General features: G+C 39.7%; 1 protein-coding gene across 8 annotated transcripts in view; it reads right to left on the minus strand.

Moving 5' to 3' along the window:
• Positions 1-19,289, minus strand: part of dpp9 (dipeptidyl-peptidase 9) — a 94,664-nt gene that overhangs the window by 22,647 nt on the left and 52,728 nt on the right. For all 8 annotated transcript variants that reach the window (XM_078555646.1, XM_078555648.1, XM_078555649.1 and 5 more), the window contains 7 exons: positions 16,431-16,559; positions 10,797-10,858; positions 9,737-9,837; positions 8,347-8,524; positions 4,481-4,640; positions 3,305-3,384; positions 1,390-1,542 (listed from right to left, as the gene is read on the minus strand). In XM_078555646.1, the coding sequence (XP_078411772.1) occupies positions 1,390-1,542; positions 3,305-3,384; positions 4,481-4,640; positions 8,347-8,524; positions 9,737-9,837; positions 10,797-10,858; positions 16,431-16,559 (863 nt within the window). The remainder of the gene's footprint in view (positions 1-1,389; positions 1,543-3,304; positions 3,385-4,480; positions 4,641-8,346; positions 8,525-9,736; positions 9,838-10,796; positions 10,859-16,430; positions 16,560-19,289) is intronic.

Genomic DNA, 19,289 nt, shown 5'->3' on the forward strand with positions numbered 1-19,289 from the left:
CGTAAGAGGGGTGACTTGGAGCTAGGCCAGTGTGTTAAGGCTTTGCGCATGGGTGTAGAGCTTCAAAAGGACATAGACAGGTTGAGGGTGCAGATTTAAGGTAATTGGCCAAAGAAGCGATGGAGACATGAGGAGAAACTTTACGTAGCGAGTAGTTGGGATCTGGAATGCACTGCCAGAGAATGTGGTTGGAAGCAGATTCAATCGGGGTATTCAAGAGGGAATTAAATTATCTGAAAAGGAGGAATGTGCAGGGCTACAGGGAGAGGGTGGTGTAAACAAGGTGGGCTAAACGGCCTCCTCCTTAATTGTTCCTGAGCAGCTCAGTTCTGGGCACCATGCCTCAGGAAGGATATATTGGCCTTGAGGATGTGTGCAGAAAAAAATTCATTAGAATGATACTGGGGCTAAAAGAGTTCAATTATGAGAACAGGCTGTATAGACTAGGCTTGTATTCTTTTCAATATAAAAGTAATGATGATGCTTATGATTAAGGATTTGACAAGGCAGAGAGAGAGAGATGGAGAGGGAGAGTGTCCAGATAGAGCTAGGCCATTCAAGGGTGATGCCAGAAAGCATTTCTTCTCACAAAGGGTAATGCAAATTGAAAACTTGCTCCCTCACAAAGCTGAGATAGGTGTCAATTGAAAATTTGAAAACATGATTTCTGTTAAGTAAGAGAATCAAGAATTACTCAGCCAAGGTGAGTAGATAGAGTTAATTTACAGATTGTCCACAACCTAACTGAATGATGAAATAGGCTCAAAGAGCTGAATGGGCTTCTCCTGGTCCTACACAGCTCAAGGCCCGATTTTCCTAAGAAAACACTGGGAAATTTCAGACAATGGGATTGACGAGCAAGAGAAAGCCACTTTTCTTTTAAGCTAATTCAAAACTTGGATTTTTTTTAGAGGCAGAATCAGTAAAATTTGATCCTGCACTACTGCCAAACTGAGTTTCCTTGAGGAAATGATAAATGCCACCTTGAAAGAGTGCAGCTGATTGCAAGAATGCACGTTGAACCTGGACTTCCTCATTCTCTGAAACCATGTTAGTGAATCTAATTATTCTACTGATCAGGAAGTAGCAAATAAAAAAAAATTGACATACGAATATAGAATATAAAATAGATTTATGAAGACTACAATTACTTCTTTTGAATTGACAAACCTCGAAGATCCATAGTACAGGCAAAACTGAAAAGAGTAGATAGTTCAGGAAGTGGTTAGGCAGTTTGGGTTTAAAAACTGTAAACAACTCGAGAAGAGGAAGGCAGGATTGTATTGAGATGGCTGGTAAGGGATCAATTTCTCTTGCAATTCATTGACTAAGCTCTTAATTACTTCAAATTTTCTTCACTACTTCCCAAATTCCAGTGAATTTACTCACCTGGCTCACTGAGCAGCTATGCGAGAAACCAGCTTTTGTTAGTTGAACTATTTCCCCCGGAAATTCATAATTTACCACATAGAGATGATGTTCTAGTGGAGTGTCTTTAGTGGCTTGGAAATAGACCAACTTTGTTGCTTCATTCACCCAGATCTGAAAAACATTAACACAAATGGTTCTAAGTCCTAAAACATCCCATGACAGGATACAATGCTGCTTGAAACCAAGTTTTACCTTAAAATAACAGGAAAAACAAAACCAAAATCTCACAGTGCACTTTAAAGTTGTGTTATCCTTACGTGACATTCTTAATTCAAAAGCTCATTGCTTCCATCACTACCATCACCAGCAATAGATTTGTAGTGACCAGTACTGCACCCTAGTGGGTGAGTGCTAGATGCTCTCTCCAGGCAGAATGTGACTTTGGAAGTACAAAGTCCATACTACTACAGCACTTTGCACAATTCAAAAAATACCGTACATTTCACATGCCCACCACTGCGCTCCACTAAAACCAATGTCTAGGTATTGCTAACTAAGGAGGAAGTCAGGCGAAGTTCGGCTGTGCCACCTTCAAAAGCAACTGCTTGTCATCACCCACTGTCGAGGTTCACATGAATAAAGTTGAGGGCTTCAGTTCTAGATCACTACCCTGTAACACCTGTTGGAAGTGATGACTTATGGAGTGCAAGATCACTCAGTTGGGGGGAGAGTGATTAGCTTCCTGCAGCAAAATGCACCCCCCCCCCCACAACATGGCTCACATTAATCATAGCTTTAGGGGGTGACCACTGCCTGAGGGATTGTTTCAGCAAGCAGTGAAACTCCTTCAACACAGAAGAAAAATGGTCTCAATAGTAAAACTTTGGTTTGAAACAAGAATAAATAATTGCACATTTGCAATTATGATGGATGCTATTTGTACACAGGCATAGTCATTTAAAACCCTCATTGAGCAATTCCTATGACTGGCCAATCAACCAGGTATTATTTTTTGATAAACCCAAGAGACACCCCTGACCATTCTGGTGTTAAAAGCAGTTTGTAACAGTCATACACCCCAATTGATTTGTCAACACATGAGAACACCGCAGCCTGAAAAGTGATTCATTGTGTGAAGCGCTGAAGACATTTTGATGACCTGATCAGGCTCTATATGATTTCTAGATGAGCAGAGTTAGCTGTCCTCAATTGGGGTGGCAATAAGGTCATTGCAATTGAATGCATCACATTTCTCCTCTCTGGCAACATGGTGGTGAATCTACATTGTGCCTAATATTCTTCTGACATTGGAAGAAAATTGCAGTTTATCCAAAGCTTTGGACAAATTACCAATTCTTTACACTTATAAAACCCAAAAATGTTTATTTTGCTATTTATGGCATTGTGTACCTATAATTTGCAGTTTCAGGGAGTTATCCATTTGAACTCCTAGTTCTCTGTTCACCCATAAACCTTCAGTGGGTGCATTTTCAGTACAATGATACTTGCATTCCTTGCTTTTCCTTCAAAAACATATATTTATTCACAATCTCAAACACCAAAAGTCCACAAGAGGATGTGTGTGCACAGGTTGGGCTAAGATTCAGTGGTTGGGGGTGGTGTCAGCTGCTGGATGCGAGATCAGTCACTGACAATTAGGGTCCTGTGGTTGAATAGTTAATACTCAAAGATCTTAACTGAATAATGTGTACTTGAAATAGTTGTTATCAATGGGCAACCTGCACCCATAGAACGGTACCAGAGCGAACTGCCAACACCTTCAAGACAGGAGAAGAAAATTTCAGGCTCTTGTCTAATCATGAGCACTATTCACTTGGTTTTCAAACTTGATTAATTCACAGCCTTGCCATCACTCCCAATTAGCTCATAAGCAAAACCACCAATTTTCAAAACTCATCCACTGTAAGCTTACCCTCGAGCCATGTCTTGCCAGTACCTCCCACTCACCGCTAGTTAGTGCAACCTCCTCTTTGATTGGGCATTTAAAATCATCTGTTAAACAAAAAGCCAGTAATCAGTCCAACACATCATTACAGTAAATGTAGGATTACACTTGACAAGCTACGGAGAGAAAAACGAAAAAATTCAGTTGTTAGATGTGGCAGTTATGACCACTAATCTGCAATGTTTTCTCCAAATACAAGTCATAAACACCATAAAAATCTTGGAAAACCCCATAATTGCATAAAATAAATCAGATTTGGCTTATTCTTTTGCCATAAAGCATAGGTCCATTAATAAAATAGACAACTGCAAAGACAATCTTTAAATATATTTAAAATCCCAGACGCAATCCTACCCTTCACAGTAGTTTCCCTTAAATCAGCTGCAGTCAAATTGCTGATAGTTTATTACACATGCAACAGGGTTCACTGATGTGACATACACAGGGTGACATACACAGGAAAAAGGTCACCACTGCAAGCAAGGTTTGTCCCCCTAAGTCAGCATCCTAAATACACCCAAAGGAGCAATTTTATTTCACTATTAACTTCAGACAACTCTGGCACAATGATCACAGCATTAAAATTACAGCCAATTTAGGGACATCATTTATTTATTACAGTAATGGTTATTCATAACCATACAAAAAAAATTAAAAAAATTCCCTCCATCTCTGGGACTTGAACAGGTTTGAATCGAATCTAGATCAGATTAAAGTCTCCAGCTGTCAAAGTCTAATGTGCAATACTTCTGACCATTTTTAATCAATTTCCTAATGGCCACCTTTCAACACCAAACCACCCATAATTTGACAGTTCGATCAATGGCTTCATAAGAATGTTTGTTGAGTAGAATAGAAAACCATTGCCTACTGGAGTGTGGTGCACTGGACTGAAGAGTCTTACCCTGCACCTGGCTACGCCATTTTAACTACAAGCACTTGATGCAAAAAGCACCAAAATACATAATAGCCAATGCCAAATTATGTGTTTTTGTATCATATTTTATATCTTAATATATGATAATTTGTCTGCGATATGTAAACTAGTAACCGTGTGATTTTATCCCGATTCTTTGCACACTCAGCATCCCCCCCATGCAGTGCAGATATCGAGGTAGGTAAATGGAAAGAACAATAGCTCACCTGCATTTGGACTAAATTGCTTTGCCCACTGGTAGCAGCCTGGTTTTAAAATTGAAGTAATTCTATATAAATGGCAAAACCCTGTTTGCGATTCATTAGCCCAGATAAAAGATACTTCATCATCTCTAGTTTGTACAAAGGGATAAAATATGTCATGAACCTGAGAAAGAAAGAAAAAGTGGGGGGGGGGGGGGGGGGAATAAAAACATGGATTAGCATGGTTCAAAAGAGTAAACATTCATGGTGCAGTCACCACCGTGATAATAAGCAAGAAAACATGGAACAGGAAAGGTTGTCAGCCACCCTCCTCACATACCTCCCCCAATTCCCACAGACTGTACAAATATCTCAATGCAGATTCTATTCACCTTTTTAATCTCCTGAAAATTTTGCATTAGCATTCCCCGATTCTCAAATGTAATCAAATTTTCATGTACCCACCCTCATTCTCCCTAGCCTGCTGCTCTCAAAAGGGCAATGCCCTAGTTATCCAACTGCTTTTTAAAACAACTTTAGGCAACAGTTGTTGAATACCCACAGCGAGAGAGACTTAGCCTTGTAGCCAAATGATTTTATAATCTGAAAACTCCAGTTCTGCCTCTGTTTAGATTAAACAGCCTCCTTACTTATACATGCCTCTTATTTAATAGGCATAATCATAAAGGCCCTCAATCCTCTTTTACACTATGGAGATCAAGTTCAGCGCTCTCATCCTTTCTCAAACTGCTTGGTGCTTTTCCCTGAACATCAGCTAAAGCACTGATCATTTGCAGTGCAATCGCCAATATATGTACAATATTCCAAATGTAGCATTGTGGCTGGGGAGAGCATAGCTAGAGCCCTTAAAAATATATATTCACCAAGAAATCTAATAGGGAATTCAGAAGAAACTTGTTTACCCAAAGAATGGTGAGAGTGTGGAACTTGCTACCACAGGGAGTGGTTGAAACAAATAGTACAGTTGCATTTAAGGGAAGGCAGGAATAACGGGCTACGCTGTTAGATTTAGAAAAAACAGATTTGGATGAGGAAAGATGGGAGGTGGCTCAGGTGGAGCAATAACACCAGCATGGACTGGTAGATCAGAACTGTCTACTTCTGCTGTATTTTTTTTATTCAAGTGGCTTGCTAGGCCATTTAAGAACCACATTGCTTGCAGTCACATGTAGGCCAGGCCAGGTATGGACAGGTTTCCTTCCCTAGAGGACATCAGTGAACCAGATGGGTTTTCAGGACAATCAACAATGGTTTCATGATTATTAAGACCTTTAATTCATTTAAAGGTTTTTTATTGAATTCAAATTTCACTATCTGCTGTGGTGGGTCCCTGGAGCATTACGCTGGGTTTCTGGATTACTAGTTCAATGACAATACCACCACATCATTGCCTCCCCACCCAATGCAATCCTATGTAACGTACACTGCAGGAAAAACTCAGTTCATGAGAATCAAATTAGCTCGAGTTGATTGCTCTTAGCTTTGTTAGTAACAGCTCTACAATGACAATAATCAGGTAGAGTCAACATGGTTTTGTGCAAGGGAAATCATGTTTAACCAATTTATTGGAGTCCTATGAAGGAATCACATGTGCTGTGGATAAAGGGGAACCAGTGGATGTACTGTACTTAGATTTGCAGAAGGTACCACACCAAAAGTTATTGCAGAAAATAAAAGCTCATGGTGTAAGGGATAACATATTGGCATGGATAGAATATTGGCTAGATAACAGGAAACAGTTGGTATAAATGGGTCTTTTACTGGTTGGCAGGGTGTAATGAGTGATGTGCGACAGGTATCAGTGCTAGGGCTTCAACTTTTTACAATTCATATAAATAACTTGGATGAAGGAACAGAAGGCATGGTTGCTAAATTTGCTGATGACACAAAGATAGGTAGGAAAGCAAGTTGTGAAGGGGACATAAGGAGGCTACAAAAGGGACATAAGGTTAAGTGAGTGGGGAAGATCTGGCAAATGGAGCATAATGTGGGCAAATGTGAAATTGTCCATTTGGCAGGAGGCTAAAAAAAGCATTATCTAAATGGTGAGAGATTGCAGAGCTCAGATTCAGAGGGATCTGGGTGTCCTAGCGTGTGAATCACAAAAGGCTAGTATGAAGGTACAAGTAATTAGGAAAGCTAATACAATGTAATTGTTTATTTGAGGGGGAATTGATTACAAAAGTAATCAGGTTATGCTTTGGTTGTACAGGGCACTGGCGGGACCACACCTGGAGTACAATGTACAGTATTGGTCTCCTTATTTAAGGAAAGGTGTAAATACATTAGCAGGTCAGAGAGGTTTACTAGACTATTACCAGGAACGGGCGGGTTATCTTATGAGGAAACATTGGACTGGCTAGGCTTACATCCACTGGAGTTTAGAAGAGTAAGAGGTGACTTGATTGAAACCTTTTAAAGATCCTGAGGGGTCTTGACAGAGTGGATGTGGAAAGGATATTTCCTCATGTGGGAGAATCTAGAACTAGGGGTCACTGTTAAAAATAATAAGGGGTCGCTCATTCAGGACAGATGCAGAGAAATTTTTTCTCAGAGGGTCATGAGTTTTTGGAACTCCCTCAAAGGCAGTGGAAGCAGAGTCTTTGAATATTTTTAAGGCAGAGTTGGTAGGTTCTTGATTAACAAGAGGATGAAAGGTTATTGGGGTAGGCAGGAATGTGGGGTTGAGGTTACAATCAGATCAACTTTCATCTTATTGAATGACGGAGTAGGTTTGAAGGGCCGAGTGGCCTAACTCCTGCTCCTAATTCATATATTTTCATGACCAAAACCCTTATCTTCCCCTCCACATTAATGAGATTCCTATTATCATGGATATGATTCAGTTCCAAAATGTTCTAGGAGAGATTCTAAAATTCTGTTCCTTAGATCATCCACTTAATTTGTTCAGTTCAATCTCCATGCTACTCATCAGCCTCTCATTTGCCAACTGACCACACACCAAACGTTACAACAGCCAAGAATTATTCTTCCAATTATCAATAGTGAACAGATCACTAAGGGACTTGACTAGTTACTAACCCAAAATTGTTTCCCCCCCACCCGACATCATTAACCTTTGCTTCCTGCTACTAAGTCATGTTTTGTCCAGTTAACTGGCTTTAATTAACTGAGATTAATAGGCACAAGGTGCATTGAAATCAACCCAACATTTTTGCTTATCCTTCAGCCCTCTGTAGAGAGTGGTCCAACACAGAATTGCAGAAACAGTGAACTCAGAAGCAATTTGGGAATTGAAACCTGTAACCATCTAGCATCCAGTCTATTGCCTGGATAACCAGAGTTCTGATCAAATACTGACTAATCCATATAGAGTCAGAATTATAAAACGGTTGTAATACAGGAGGCCGCCATTCACTCGATCAGGTCTCTGCAAGAGCAACTCATCTAGCCTCCCTTTATACTGGGGAGGAATACTATTGCAACAACGCCATCTCTTGAGAGTTCCCCTCCAAGTCACACACCATTCTGTCTTGAAACTAAAGCCATGCTGCTGGATCAAAATCATGAACTCCCTTCCCAACAACACCCACGTCCCACAAAATAATAAAGTCCCACTCCTCACCTTTTTCACAGAGCCCTGCAAATTTTTTTCTTAAGATAATCCTCCAGAAATGGAACCAAAGTCCCTAGTGTCCACTAGCTGTTGGACACCCACATAATGAGTCTGACAGTCTAAGTCTAGTCCCCAGCTGTCAGGGAGCTGAAAAAAGTTGCTGATACTAATTGGTTTAATGTCAAAATTGGAAGTCCTGTAACAGAAAGCATCTCATTCCCTAGCACCAATTGAGAAAAACAAAATTTCCAAGAAAAAAATCTTTTGCTCCTCAATGATGATCTGTACTTACATTTATCCATATATCTGTTACTTCTTCATAAATAATGTGTGGATGAACAGTTTCTGGCACAGCCTCTACAAACTTAACCCGTTCATTTTCATCCTTAGTTACAGGAATAAATAGCGACGTTGGGATCAAAACCAAACGAAGTCTCTGTTGAGGACGATCGAGTAACACTGCCCAGGCACTATAAGAGAGAGAGAGAAAAGCAAGTTATTCACTGCTGTAATTTGGGCTCTCCAGTGACGGTCTCTGGAACAAGAGGAGTAGGCTTATTAGGTCTAAAGAATTTACTCTTCCTGTCAAGAGTTCAATTTACATGCTCTGTTCTCTCTGAGACACCTGTCTGCATGGGCTCCAATGTAGACCCCATTGCTTAAGAATCCAAACATAGCACTGCATGGGACTAGGGCTCAGGCTAATTTCCCTATTCAGGGGCCCTTAAATCTGACTACAGATTCACAGAGCCATACTGAGTCACCAACGCCATATGTTCCTGTGGGTTGGGTCCTTGACACTTAGTGCAGTTGAAGTACATAGCTGTGCTGTCTACTCAGATATTAGAGAATCTTTGAACTTCTTCCATGAAAGGATGCTAATTTAGTACAGGGGTCAAAAGGACAAAAACAATTCATGGGATTTAGATTTAAATCAACTGGTCTTCTGATGGTTAACTTCTAAGATTTGTAGAGTTTGTTACATTGATGAGGTTATGTTAGGGTTTCTTCTGTACTTAGTCATCTAACTTTGAGCATCAATCCAAAATTTGATGTTATTTTCTACCGATTTTTCAATTTCTAATGCACTCAACTAAACAACTGTATTCATATGACGAAATAGAAATACAATGTACTGTCTACGTACAAATAGAAAATCTCATGGCTGGAAGATACCATCGGTCCGAGTCCACCACCTACTGCCCTGGTTGTTATGTGTGATACGTGCCCAATTTTACCATGGAGATTGAAGTTCCTTCCTCCTCGGTAAGCCATTTCAAAAATGAACCATCCAATCCAAACTGTAACATTTCTTAAAAATACCCGATTCTGCTGCTTCTTGTCTTGTGCTCTCATGCCAACACATATGACTGACCTGTTACAATCCAATGGAGGACTGGGTAAAACACTAGGTCTAAACCTATACATTGACATGAGGCCAGGGGAACAGTGGCAATGGATAGTTCTTGCAAATTCAAGAGGAATGTGAATAATATTGGTGGGGGGAAGCAGTTGAGGGGTAAGAGATAGAATGCAATGGTAATTTTGAACTTTGGGGTACATAGATGTAACTATATGTGATCAAACAAGCTTATCAAACATTCTATTTTATTTCTTAATGGGTTTGTTTAAAAATACGTTCAGTGTCAACTACATGGTAACCCACAAGGGAGAACACGTACAAATTTCCATCTTTTGTCCATCCAGCTCGTGCTATGTACTCAATGCCGGGGAAAAGAATCTCAAATGGCTGAACCAGCTCTTTGTCTTGTGCACTCAGGATCTACCAAAGGAAAAAATGTTTGAGTCAGGATTAACACTGTACAGTGCTGTATCAACATAGTGGTGAATAAAACACAGCATGAGAGGGATTTCCTCCACCACATACTGTCAAGGGTGGTGAGAAATCAGTTTGTTCTGTAAAACTTTAATGCTACTGGCATGATTACCCAATATTAAAGAATTAAAATTTTGTAGCTTAAAAGAAGGCCACTTAATCCCATTCTTTTAACTTTTATCCATAGCATTTAAAAGGAAATGGATAAAAAAGAACAGTTCTGCTTCTACGACTGTTTCTGGGCATTTGATGTCTTAAGATTGCTCTAAAAAAATGTTGTTAAATTAATACCCTCCACTGACTGATTATGCTTAGTGAGAATTGTTTCCTGCTCCCATTTAATTTACTAAAATCTCTCAGTTTTGAGCATCCCCAACAGATCTTCACCTAACCTTTAATTTTCTAGCAAGAACCACCTCAATTTCTTTAGACCTTCTCATAACCAAAGCCTCAAATCTCATCTATCATCTTCGTAAATCTCTTCCAACTCTACGGCCTTGGTATCCTTCTTGAACTAGGATACCCAATACTGGACAATACTCTGTGACCTAACCAATGATTTAAATAATTTCAGCATTATTTATTAATGTTTGCACAATATATTATTCATAAAACTTAATAACATTTCTAAAAAGAAAAGTGTAATGTTTTAGCAACTTGCCTATCACGGAGGTGTACAAATCTCAATTTCAACTTATTCTGCTCTTCCAATCTTTTTACATTTTTACTATTTTGTGTACATTTCTTTTTCATATTCTTCTTTCAAAAATCTATCCAAGGAGCACCAAGGTCGACAGGTACAAACAAAAATTCCACAGTTTACCATAATCTGAACGTCTCAATGTGAATAAATGTTACTCATCACTCGTAGGTATCCAATACTTCACGTTTTAAGTAACACTCACCGTCCCATGGCTGTCTGCTCTGAACTCAGATAGTTTAAGCGTTATCTTGGGATTCTTACTCCCTGTAAGTGAGAGATATTAAAAAGTCACAATGTTAGCTTTGCAACAGATAAGTCCTACTGGAACTTAAAACCTTCCTACCACTGTGTAATTTCAACCATTTAAACAAATTACCAACAGTTGAGACTTGTTCAATTCCATTCCCCAGCATCGCTTACCAATTTCCCAAATGCATTAAAATGTCACTTTTGAAAATAACACGTCTCAAAACCAGCAGCTCATTTTCAGAAACGTTGACTGGACCTGTCAGAAATTGTAGATAGAAATCATTCTATGCAGAGCAGCAAACAATAACGTAGCAGCTGCACTAATCAGGTGCAGACTAAACAAATGGGAAAATACGCCTTAACTGAAAGTAAAATAAATCTAATTAATGGCAATTTTGAAAGATTAATTTCCAGAATATAACAGGTAAATAGCCCAAAGGTTTGAGCAAAGATTAGTTTTCAAAGTTTTTTCGATGCAATCTTCAATGAAAATTTTGTGGACAATTAAAAGCAATTCGCTCCCCTTGATAAAACTGTTCCACACAATGATCTGTATGGAAGCTCAACAAAATTAGATCTAACTAACTTAAGCACTAAATTATCCCATATGAAATATGAACTATTACACATTTTGAAATAAGGTAGTAACTAACTTTGTGGAACAATGAAAATAGCCTGCATCATGGCTTTTATTGTAGTGTATTCTCACTGAGTACCATCATTTATACCCCATCTTCTAGTGGAATATAAATACTTGCTCTGCTTTCACAGAGCCTATTACAAGGCTGACAATGACTTATGATCTCTGTAGAGACTGATAACTTTTAAAGAAAGGTGAATTTCCTAACAACTGAAGGAACTGAAGGACAAAGTTCCACGTTTTATGACTTTTACTGTAAAAAAACAAATCATAGATCAAACATTAATTAACAGGTAATTAATACATCAAAGAAAAGGGACTTTCGCAGTAACTAACACAACCAAAATATGTCTTACGATACCCTTTCGCTGCGTGCCATGCTTCTAGCGGATATGAAGCATTACAGGAATCAGAGTAACTGTCCTGTGAAGTTCAGCGTTCATGACACCTCTTCCCCGTAAAAATGTTAAATGCACTATCGTAGTAATTTTTCCATAATGCCATGAAAATCAACAAATTACAACATAGTGCAATTAACATTCTTTCTGCCTTTTGTCAAATTTCATCAAACATTGTCTTGACAACATTAATCTGGCTTAATCTGTAAAAATAAACTGCAGGTGATAATTAGGATTCAAAGCCCAGTTTGCATGAGTTCTTGACTCCTGCAAACAAGTGTTTCTTTTACTACTGGTCAATCACTTTCTTCCAATCTCTGCAAAAGACGTCCTCCTCTATTTTGTGTAGTCTGCACAGCTTTTCCATTTCCTCCGTTAAAAGGTTACATCTTGGTTTTGCATTCATGATGCTTTTTAAAATCTGTATCGGATTGTGTAGTCTGGACCCTGGAATAGTATTCATGACAGGCCCAAAGGCTTCACAATTTGTTTGGTCTAGTTTAAATGTCAAGAACAACATTGCTGACTGCTGGCAAACCATCTGGCTTTTGGGTACTGGCAGCTTTGAATTGGAATCTAAGGTGAAATCCCCTGTCGTAGCACTTCTAACTCTCTGAATTCAGCAATTTCCTTTGTTGCTTTTTAAAGTCAGATGCTAAATAGTCATCAGGGTTTTCACTTTTCAAAACAGATTCTAAATCACCCCATTCATGTTTTACCTTTTAACTACATATTCTTCCACATCTGCATTTTTTCCAAGTCTAAAGAAAGTTTCAAACAGCCCAACATCTTGAATTGTCATGAAGGGCAATTGAATTCACCTCATGCTGTTCAAATTCAGGATTTCTATCTTTCTTTTCCATGATTTAATCCTTCGGTTTTCTTTCCCAGGAAACACAGATTTAACACTGCCTCCTTATGCGCAAGCAATTCATTTTTCTGTTGAGTAAAATCCTCTTCAACAGCTTTAAGAATTTTGTTGAGCTTGTGGCGTTGTTCAGCTAAGAAAGTTGGGTGTTTTTTATTCCGTTCACAAAGTTTTAAATTTTCTTTTTCCTTTTCGTCCTTCCATTGAATTTGAGCTTTGCCCAATTCTTTCTAGCAAGGGCAACTTTGTTGCCATTTCAGTTTTTAAAATACTTTCAAGAACAGGTGTTCTTCCTCGCAGCTCTATCGCGCCAGCTTTCCAACTCTTTCAAAGCATTCCATTAGCTTTGACTATTGTTGATACCTGCTTTGCCACACATTGCTCACCACACCTTGCTCACGTTTTCCCTACATTTTTAGTTCAAACATCTATAACTATCTCCAACTGCCATTAGCTCTTTCTTTTCAGCCTGATGCTCTAATGTTCTTTTAAAATTATTAGGCTGAGTTTCTCAGTCTTTGGACACATCTTTAGTTGAAACATTAATTCTTCCAGCAGGTTTACAGAAAGTCATTAATTTTTTCAAGTCACTCAGTTTCTCCTGTACAACTTCAGTTTTAACAGCCTCAATGGCTTTCCCAAAATCAGTGGAGATGGCAGTATCTTATCCTCAGCCAAGTCATTTCCTAATTTTAAAAAAATCCACACTGTCAATAAGCAAATTGTGAACACCAACAATTCCAGAACCAGTAATTAAGGTGGGCACGTTTTAAGTTAACTCATTATAAAGGAATGGGTAAACAATTTCCAGCAATACCCCAATTCAATATGTTTGTATTTAGAAATTTTTCTCCAGAAAATTCATTGTCAGCTGCCAATATCAGGGACTGTGCTGATCCTGTATCTCTAAGAATAGCTGGCTTCTCTACCACACCAGACAAGAATGAAGACATAGAAAACTGAAAACCATCAATTTCCTGCACCCTGATCCACTCTAGTAGTAAATTCAGGAGAGCCTACTGGCTTGATATAAGCTTAACCCGCTGGGGCAGTACTTCCTGTAGGAACACTGTGCAACCTTACAAATGCTAGTCTTGCTTTTTAATATCCAACATTCAGCTTTCACATGTCCTTTTTATGACAAACATAACATCAGTCTTTTTGAATCAAATTTATCCTCCAGACCATCTCTCTTACTACTGAGAAGGGTCTGTTTCTTTCCATGGGCCATTTTCCCCACTATGATCAGATTTCTTACCTTTTTAATTTCTGAGTGCTTCCAAACAAAGACTTGTTAGTAACATGCTTGTGAGACAAGTCGTAGCTGTCTGCCACGACTGCAACCTCCCTTATCTTAACTTTATGCTCTTCAACATGGGACCTTATTCCAAAAGGGACACTTCTTAAAAATTCTTCCATCAAAATCACCTCTACATTGTTTTCAAAGTCTTGTTCAACCTTCATACACCTATACTACGTACCACCATTTCCTTTTCTGTAGCAAGTACCTCAAAAAGTCTAAAAACAGAAAATGCTGGAAAAACTCAACAGGGCTGGCAGCATCTGTGGAGAGAGAAACAGAGTTAATGTTCCGAGTCCATATGACTCTTTTTTGAAGAGGAGTTATATGGACTCTAAACCGTAACTCTGTTTCTCTCTCCACAGATGCTGCCAGGCCCGCTGAGTTTTTCCAGCATTTTCTGTTTTTATTTTAGATTTCCAGCATCCACCATATTTTGCTTTTACCACAAGTCTGTTTCTTCCTTAAATTTCTATCTATAACCTTCAATACCAACTCATAAGCATTACGAGCAGCAGTTTTCACTACATTATAGTCATCAGGCAGTTTTGTTTGAAAGACATGACCACACCTCCAAAGCTTTTCCTACAAACACTCTGCAGTAAAATAGTCCCATTTTCTTTGGTTCACTGCAGCCTCTTGGTAATCTTCTCAAATGACACACAGTACATTTCAACTCCTCACTCCTCCACTGAATTTAGGCATAAGCAAATACTCCTTGCCAAATCCAAAAAGGAACTAATTTCCTGTCGTCCTCAAGCTTTATCACCACCCCATTTTGGGCAATCGAAGCCTCTGTACAGTTCAATTTTCTTGCTCCTTTCCCCTTTGGACTTCAAGGTTTTTCTTTTCTTTTTCCCTTCATAATTTTTTCTCTTCCTCTTTGGAATACAAATTGTTTCATTTGTAATTGAAGTCTAGCTAAGTTTATTTGAGTGCTATTGGGGTCATCTGTTTCCTCCAAGGTTTGAATGCTGAGCCAATACTTGAACAATCTTTTAGCCTTTTACTTTCAGGTGTTCCCCCCCTCCACCTAATTTCTCTGCCACAGCCTTCAAATTAACCTCCATTAACTGTTGCAAGGTGCTAACAGATTGGGGTTTTTGGAAAGAGAAGGCCTGAGCAATAGAAGCAGCCAAGTGGACTTTTCACTGAACACAGTGAAAGTAAATGCGAAATCTTGTTTGTTTACACTCTGGAAAATTCCAGTACACATTTTGCAGCCTCTGTTTGATCCTGCCAGAGCACCGATTTGTTACAATCCCCGTAGAGACCGATAACTAAGAAATGAATTTCCTAGTGACCGATGGAAAGAACCGAAGGGCTAGATTCCATATTTTAAGACTTCTACTGTTTAAAAAAAAAACAAAAATCAACATAGATCAAACCACAGGCAACTAATGCACCAAACTAAAGAAAAAGTACTTTTGCATTAACTAACTAAGCACAGCCTAAGCGTGTCTTACAAAACCCTTTCATTGCACACCACACTTGCAGATATGGAGCATTACACAAATCGTCCCAGTCACTTGCATCTCTCCAGCAGGTTCACTTCTCTCCACCATGCCAGGTTTAAACTTCCAGTGTCCTTCAACAATTGTTCCACTCCCCGTTTGAGTTTTCTGGATGCGATTATCACCAGCAAGGCACACCTTGGCGACTCCTCGTTCCTTAAGTCTTCAAGAGTCCTGGCTGTTCTGTTCCTTATTTACAGAACCCAAACTCTCCGAGCATCCTTGACAAAGAACAGTTCACCTGCTTCCCCACAGTAGTAGCTTATTTGTCTTTGCATCTCAAACAGCAGCTGTACTTTTTCTGTGCAGTACTGTGAAAAGGTGCCCGACACTTCATTGGGTTTCTGTTCGAGTTTCTCTCCCCATGGTTACCAGAGCACATGGGAAAGTCTCTGAGCTCAGATCTTTGTCACAACTTCTTCATTCTGTAAGGTTCAGCACTCATGACAGGTTGAGGGGTTTTTAATCACTCCAAGTGCATCCTGCATATACCTTTAGTTATAGAATGAGTTGAGCTGTGGCATAACATCAGGGTGTCACTAATCCGAAAACAGTGCTGTCAAAACCTCTGTTGTAGTCACTCCTCACATATTCTATGAACAGCACAGCAGACTTAAAATGTTAGGCCACACTTCTGGGTGGGTATATAGTTCCAGATTTGAGACCATAACTTTAAACCAAGTCAATTTCAAATGGAAAGGAAATTAATACAATTTCCACTGAATTTCAAACACTTCATTCCCTGATCTAGGAAATAGCCAAGTTAAAAATAAATAGCTGTGTCTTGTATGAATAATAAAGCTTTCACATTGATTATTATCGTCTTATTAATCCAGGATACCTCAGGTCATGGTCTCTACTTCTAACCTGTTCTTGGGTATCTGTAGGTGTCAGCTTTCCTCTCTTCCAGTGCAGGGGAGGGCACATGAATAATCTCTACCTCAGATTCATCCACTTCCTCGTACAAAAGATAATAAGTCTTTGCACCATCTGGACCTGCAAGCAAGGCAAAAATGTTTTTATACAAGTCAAGATTATGCCAAACATTGCTAGCCTCGGTCAGCTGCAGTACTGTGTTCAGTTCGAAAGAAAGGGAGAACTTGCATTTACATAATGCCTTTCACAACTTCAGGATGTCACAAAGCATTTTACAGCCAATAAAGTAGTCACTGATGTAATTCAAGAAATACCAACTATTAGTCGTTTGGTAGTATAGGGCTTGTGTATTGTTGAAAAAAAGGGAGACATTTGGTCAAAACTTTTTGTCTTGCACTCATCAGGACAATTCACGAGAATACAATATAAGGAAAAATAACAAATTTAAACTGTGTGAGAAGCGCGTGCTGACTGATTGGCAAAGGCGCTGCCATGGAGAATGGCAGTTAACTGCCAAGTATTCTTTGAAATTTAAACCAGGCAGCTTAACTCTGATTGGCAAGGCATAGCCCTGAGGAATGAACCAGCGAATAGCTGTCACTTATTTTGTTTACACGAAACAGGTGTAATGTGTATACATGTTCTGTCTGCGAAGAACAGGGCCCTGTACATTAATTTATGTAGCTTCCAGTACATGTAAATGTGCCACACTGCGAGCCCGACTGAATCCTAAATTGGTTGTCGATGTAATTCTTAGCACACAGAGGATCATTTAGCAAATGTTGTCCAATCGTGGAATCACATCTAGCGTCGGACACTGCTTTGAGTTTTGGAAGCATGGGCTGGTTGAGTACAGCCTGTACCTTGCCTGTCGCGACAACGGAAGGGACATGCTGTTTGATGCAATCCGCCAGTCTTTGGGGCATATGGCCCATGTACCTAGCACCACGCTGACACTTAAAATCATATACATTATTCATTTTTGGAGTAGGCAGAACTTCTTTTCAACTTGATGGCAGCATCCTGTCCCGTGGCGAATAACACTTGTGCTACTCCTGCATAGTAGCAGCATGAAATAGTTAGCACCACCTGTTGTTCAAATTTTTGAAATATCTTGCCATTCCAGGGTAATCTGAGGTAGGCTGGAAACTTTTCAGGGCCAAAAGTAATGGCCTTCGACCCATTCTTGAGTTTGCACAGTATACAGTGCAAAATGATCTAATCAGGGTAGCCATTAGCCTGTAGGATGCCTTTGATGCACCCCATTTCAGCATCAAGCTTGCAAGGTGAGCATATGGCTCAGGCCCTATTTACGAGGTTACCGATAAGGTCAATCTTATAGTGCGTGGAACTGTAAGAAGCCCAACACATATATTGACCAGTGAAGGCAGGCTTGTGGTAGACCTTGGTAGAGAACCCCCTGGCAGATTTCTCAACTAGTACTTCAAGAAAAGGGAGCTCATCTGACTCCTCCATTTCAAAGGTGAATTTGAGTGCAGGATGAAGCCCGTTAAGACATGCAAGGAAATTATGACATGCAGCTGGGGATTTAAATATAGCAAACGCACATCTACATATTGGAAATATGCATTGAGCAGAAGGTTAGGTTTCATTCCATCGAAGACATGTTTCTCATGGAACCCAACAAAGATGTTAGTGAGGGCTGGGCCTAGAGGGAATCCTCTAGGATGCCTATTTCTAATTTACGCAGAGCATGCTCCTATAAACAGCAGTGAGATAACGACCAGGTAATTTGTCTTAGTGATGTTGGTTGAGGGATAAATATTGACCAATGAGGACTCCCTGCTTCTTCAATTATGGCATCGGAACCTTTAATTCTACCTGAGGAAACAGATAGTACGATGGTATAACATCTCATCTCAGTGTTAGATGGGGAAAAGAAAACAGAATTATTGAAAGGAGTATAGAATGAGGCTGTGAGACTGAATCACGAGGTCGGAGTTGTGAGGAAAGAATGCCTACCCCAGGAGTTTACTGTCCAAGAAATGCGGATAATAGGGGACTTGAGAGAGATGTCTCATATGAAGAAGCTGGATCCATTACAGTCCTCGTCAGATGAAGAATTCAAGAACTAGCAGGCAACTTAAAAAAGAAATTTGGCAGCATTCCTTAACAGGGTTATTTAACTGTGGAACACATTACCACTGGAGCAAGGGTGAGAAAGAGAGTGCGGAAAGTTATATAAAGAAAAAAGACTTGCATTTATCTAGTGCTTTTCATGACCACCTGATGTCTCAAAGCACTTTATAGCCAATGGAGTATTTTGAAAGCATTGTCACTGTTGTAATGTAGGAAACAGCAGACAAGTTGCGCACAACAAACAATGTGATAAGGGCCACATAATATGATGTCAATGATCAAGGGATAAATATTGGCCAGGGCACCATCGATAATTCTCCTGCTCTTCAAAATAGTGTGATGGGATCTTTTTTAACAAAGGTAATAGGGAATTAGTGACTCTGATGACATCAGGAAAGCCCTCGGGGCTCACCGAGTGCAATAATTGCAGATCGTCGTGGGAGCCCTGTGGGGTTCAGGAGAGCAGTGGGATAGTCAGGCCGGGGCGTGATGGGGGAGTAGTCAGGGGAGGGTAGACAAGGGGGTCGGTGGGGTATGGGGGCCGGGAGGGTAGTCAGGGGCAGGGATGGTTTGGTCAGGTGCAGCCAGTATATTAATCACCCAGGAGTTAGAAGTGGTTTTAATTCTAACTTTTCCTGGGTAACTATTCCTGTAAGACATTTGGAACAATCCAAAATCTGCACCTCAGTGCAGGATAATTGCCCATCGGAGGTCTGAACTTCCCAGGCAACTGTTGTGCAATCCTTAAAT

The sequence above is a fragment of the Cetorhinus maximus genome, chromosome 13 (genome assembly GCF_964194155.1).
Source record: "Cetorhinus maximus chromosome 13, sCetMax3.hap1.1, whole genome shotgun sequence".
Taxonomy (NCBI): domain Eukaryota; kingdom Metazoa; phylum Chordata; class Chondrichthyes; order Lamniformes; family Cetorhinidae; genus Cetorhinus; species Cetorhinus maximus.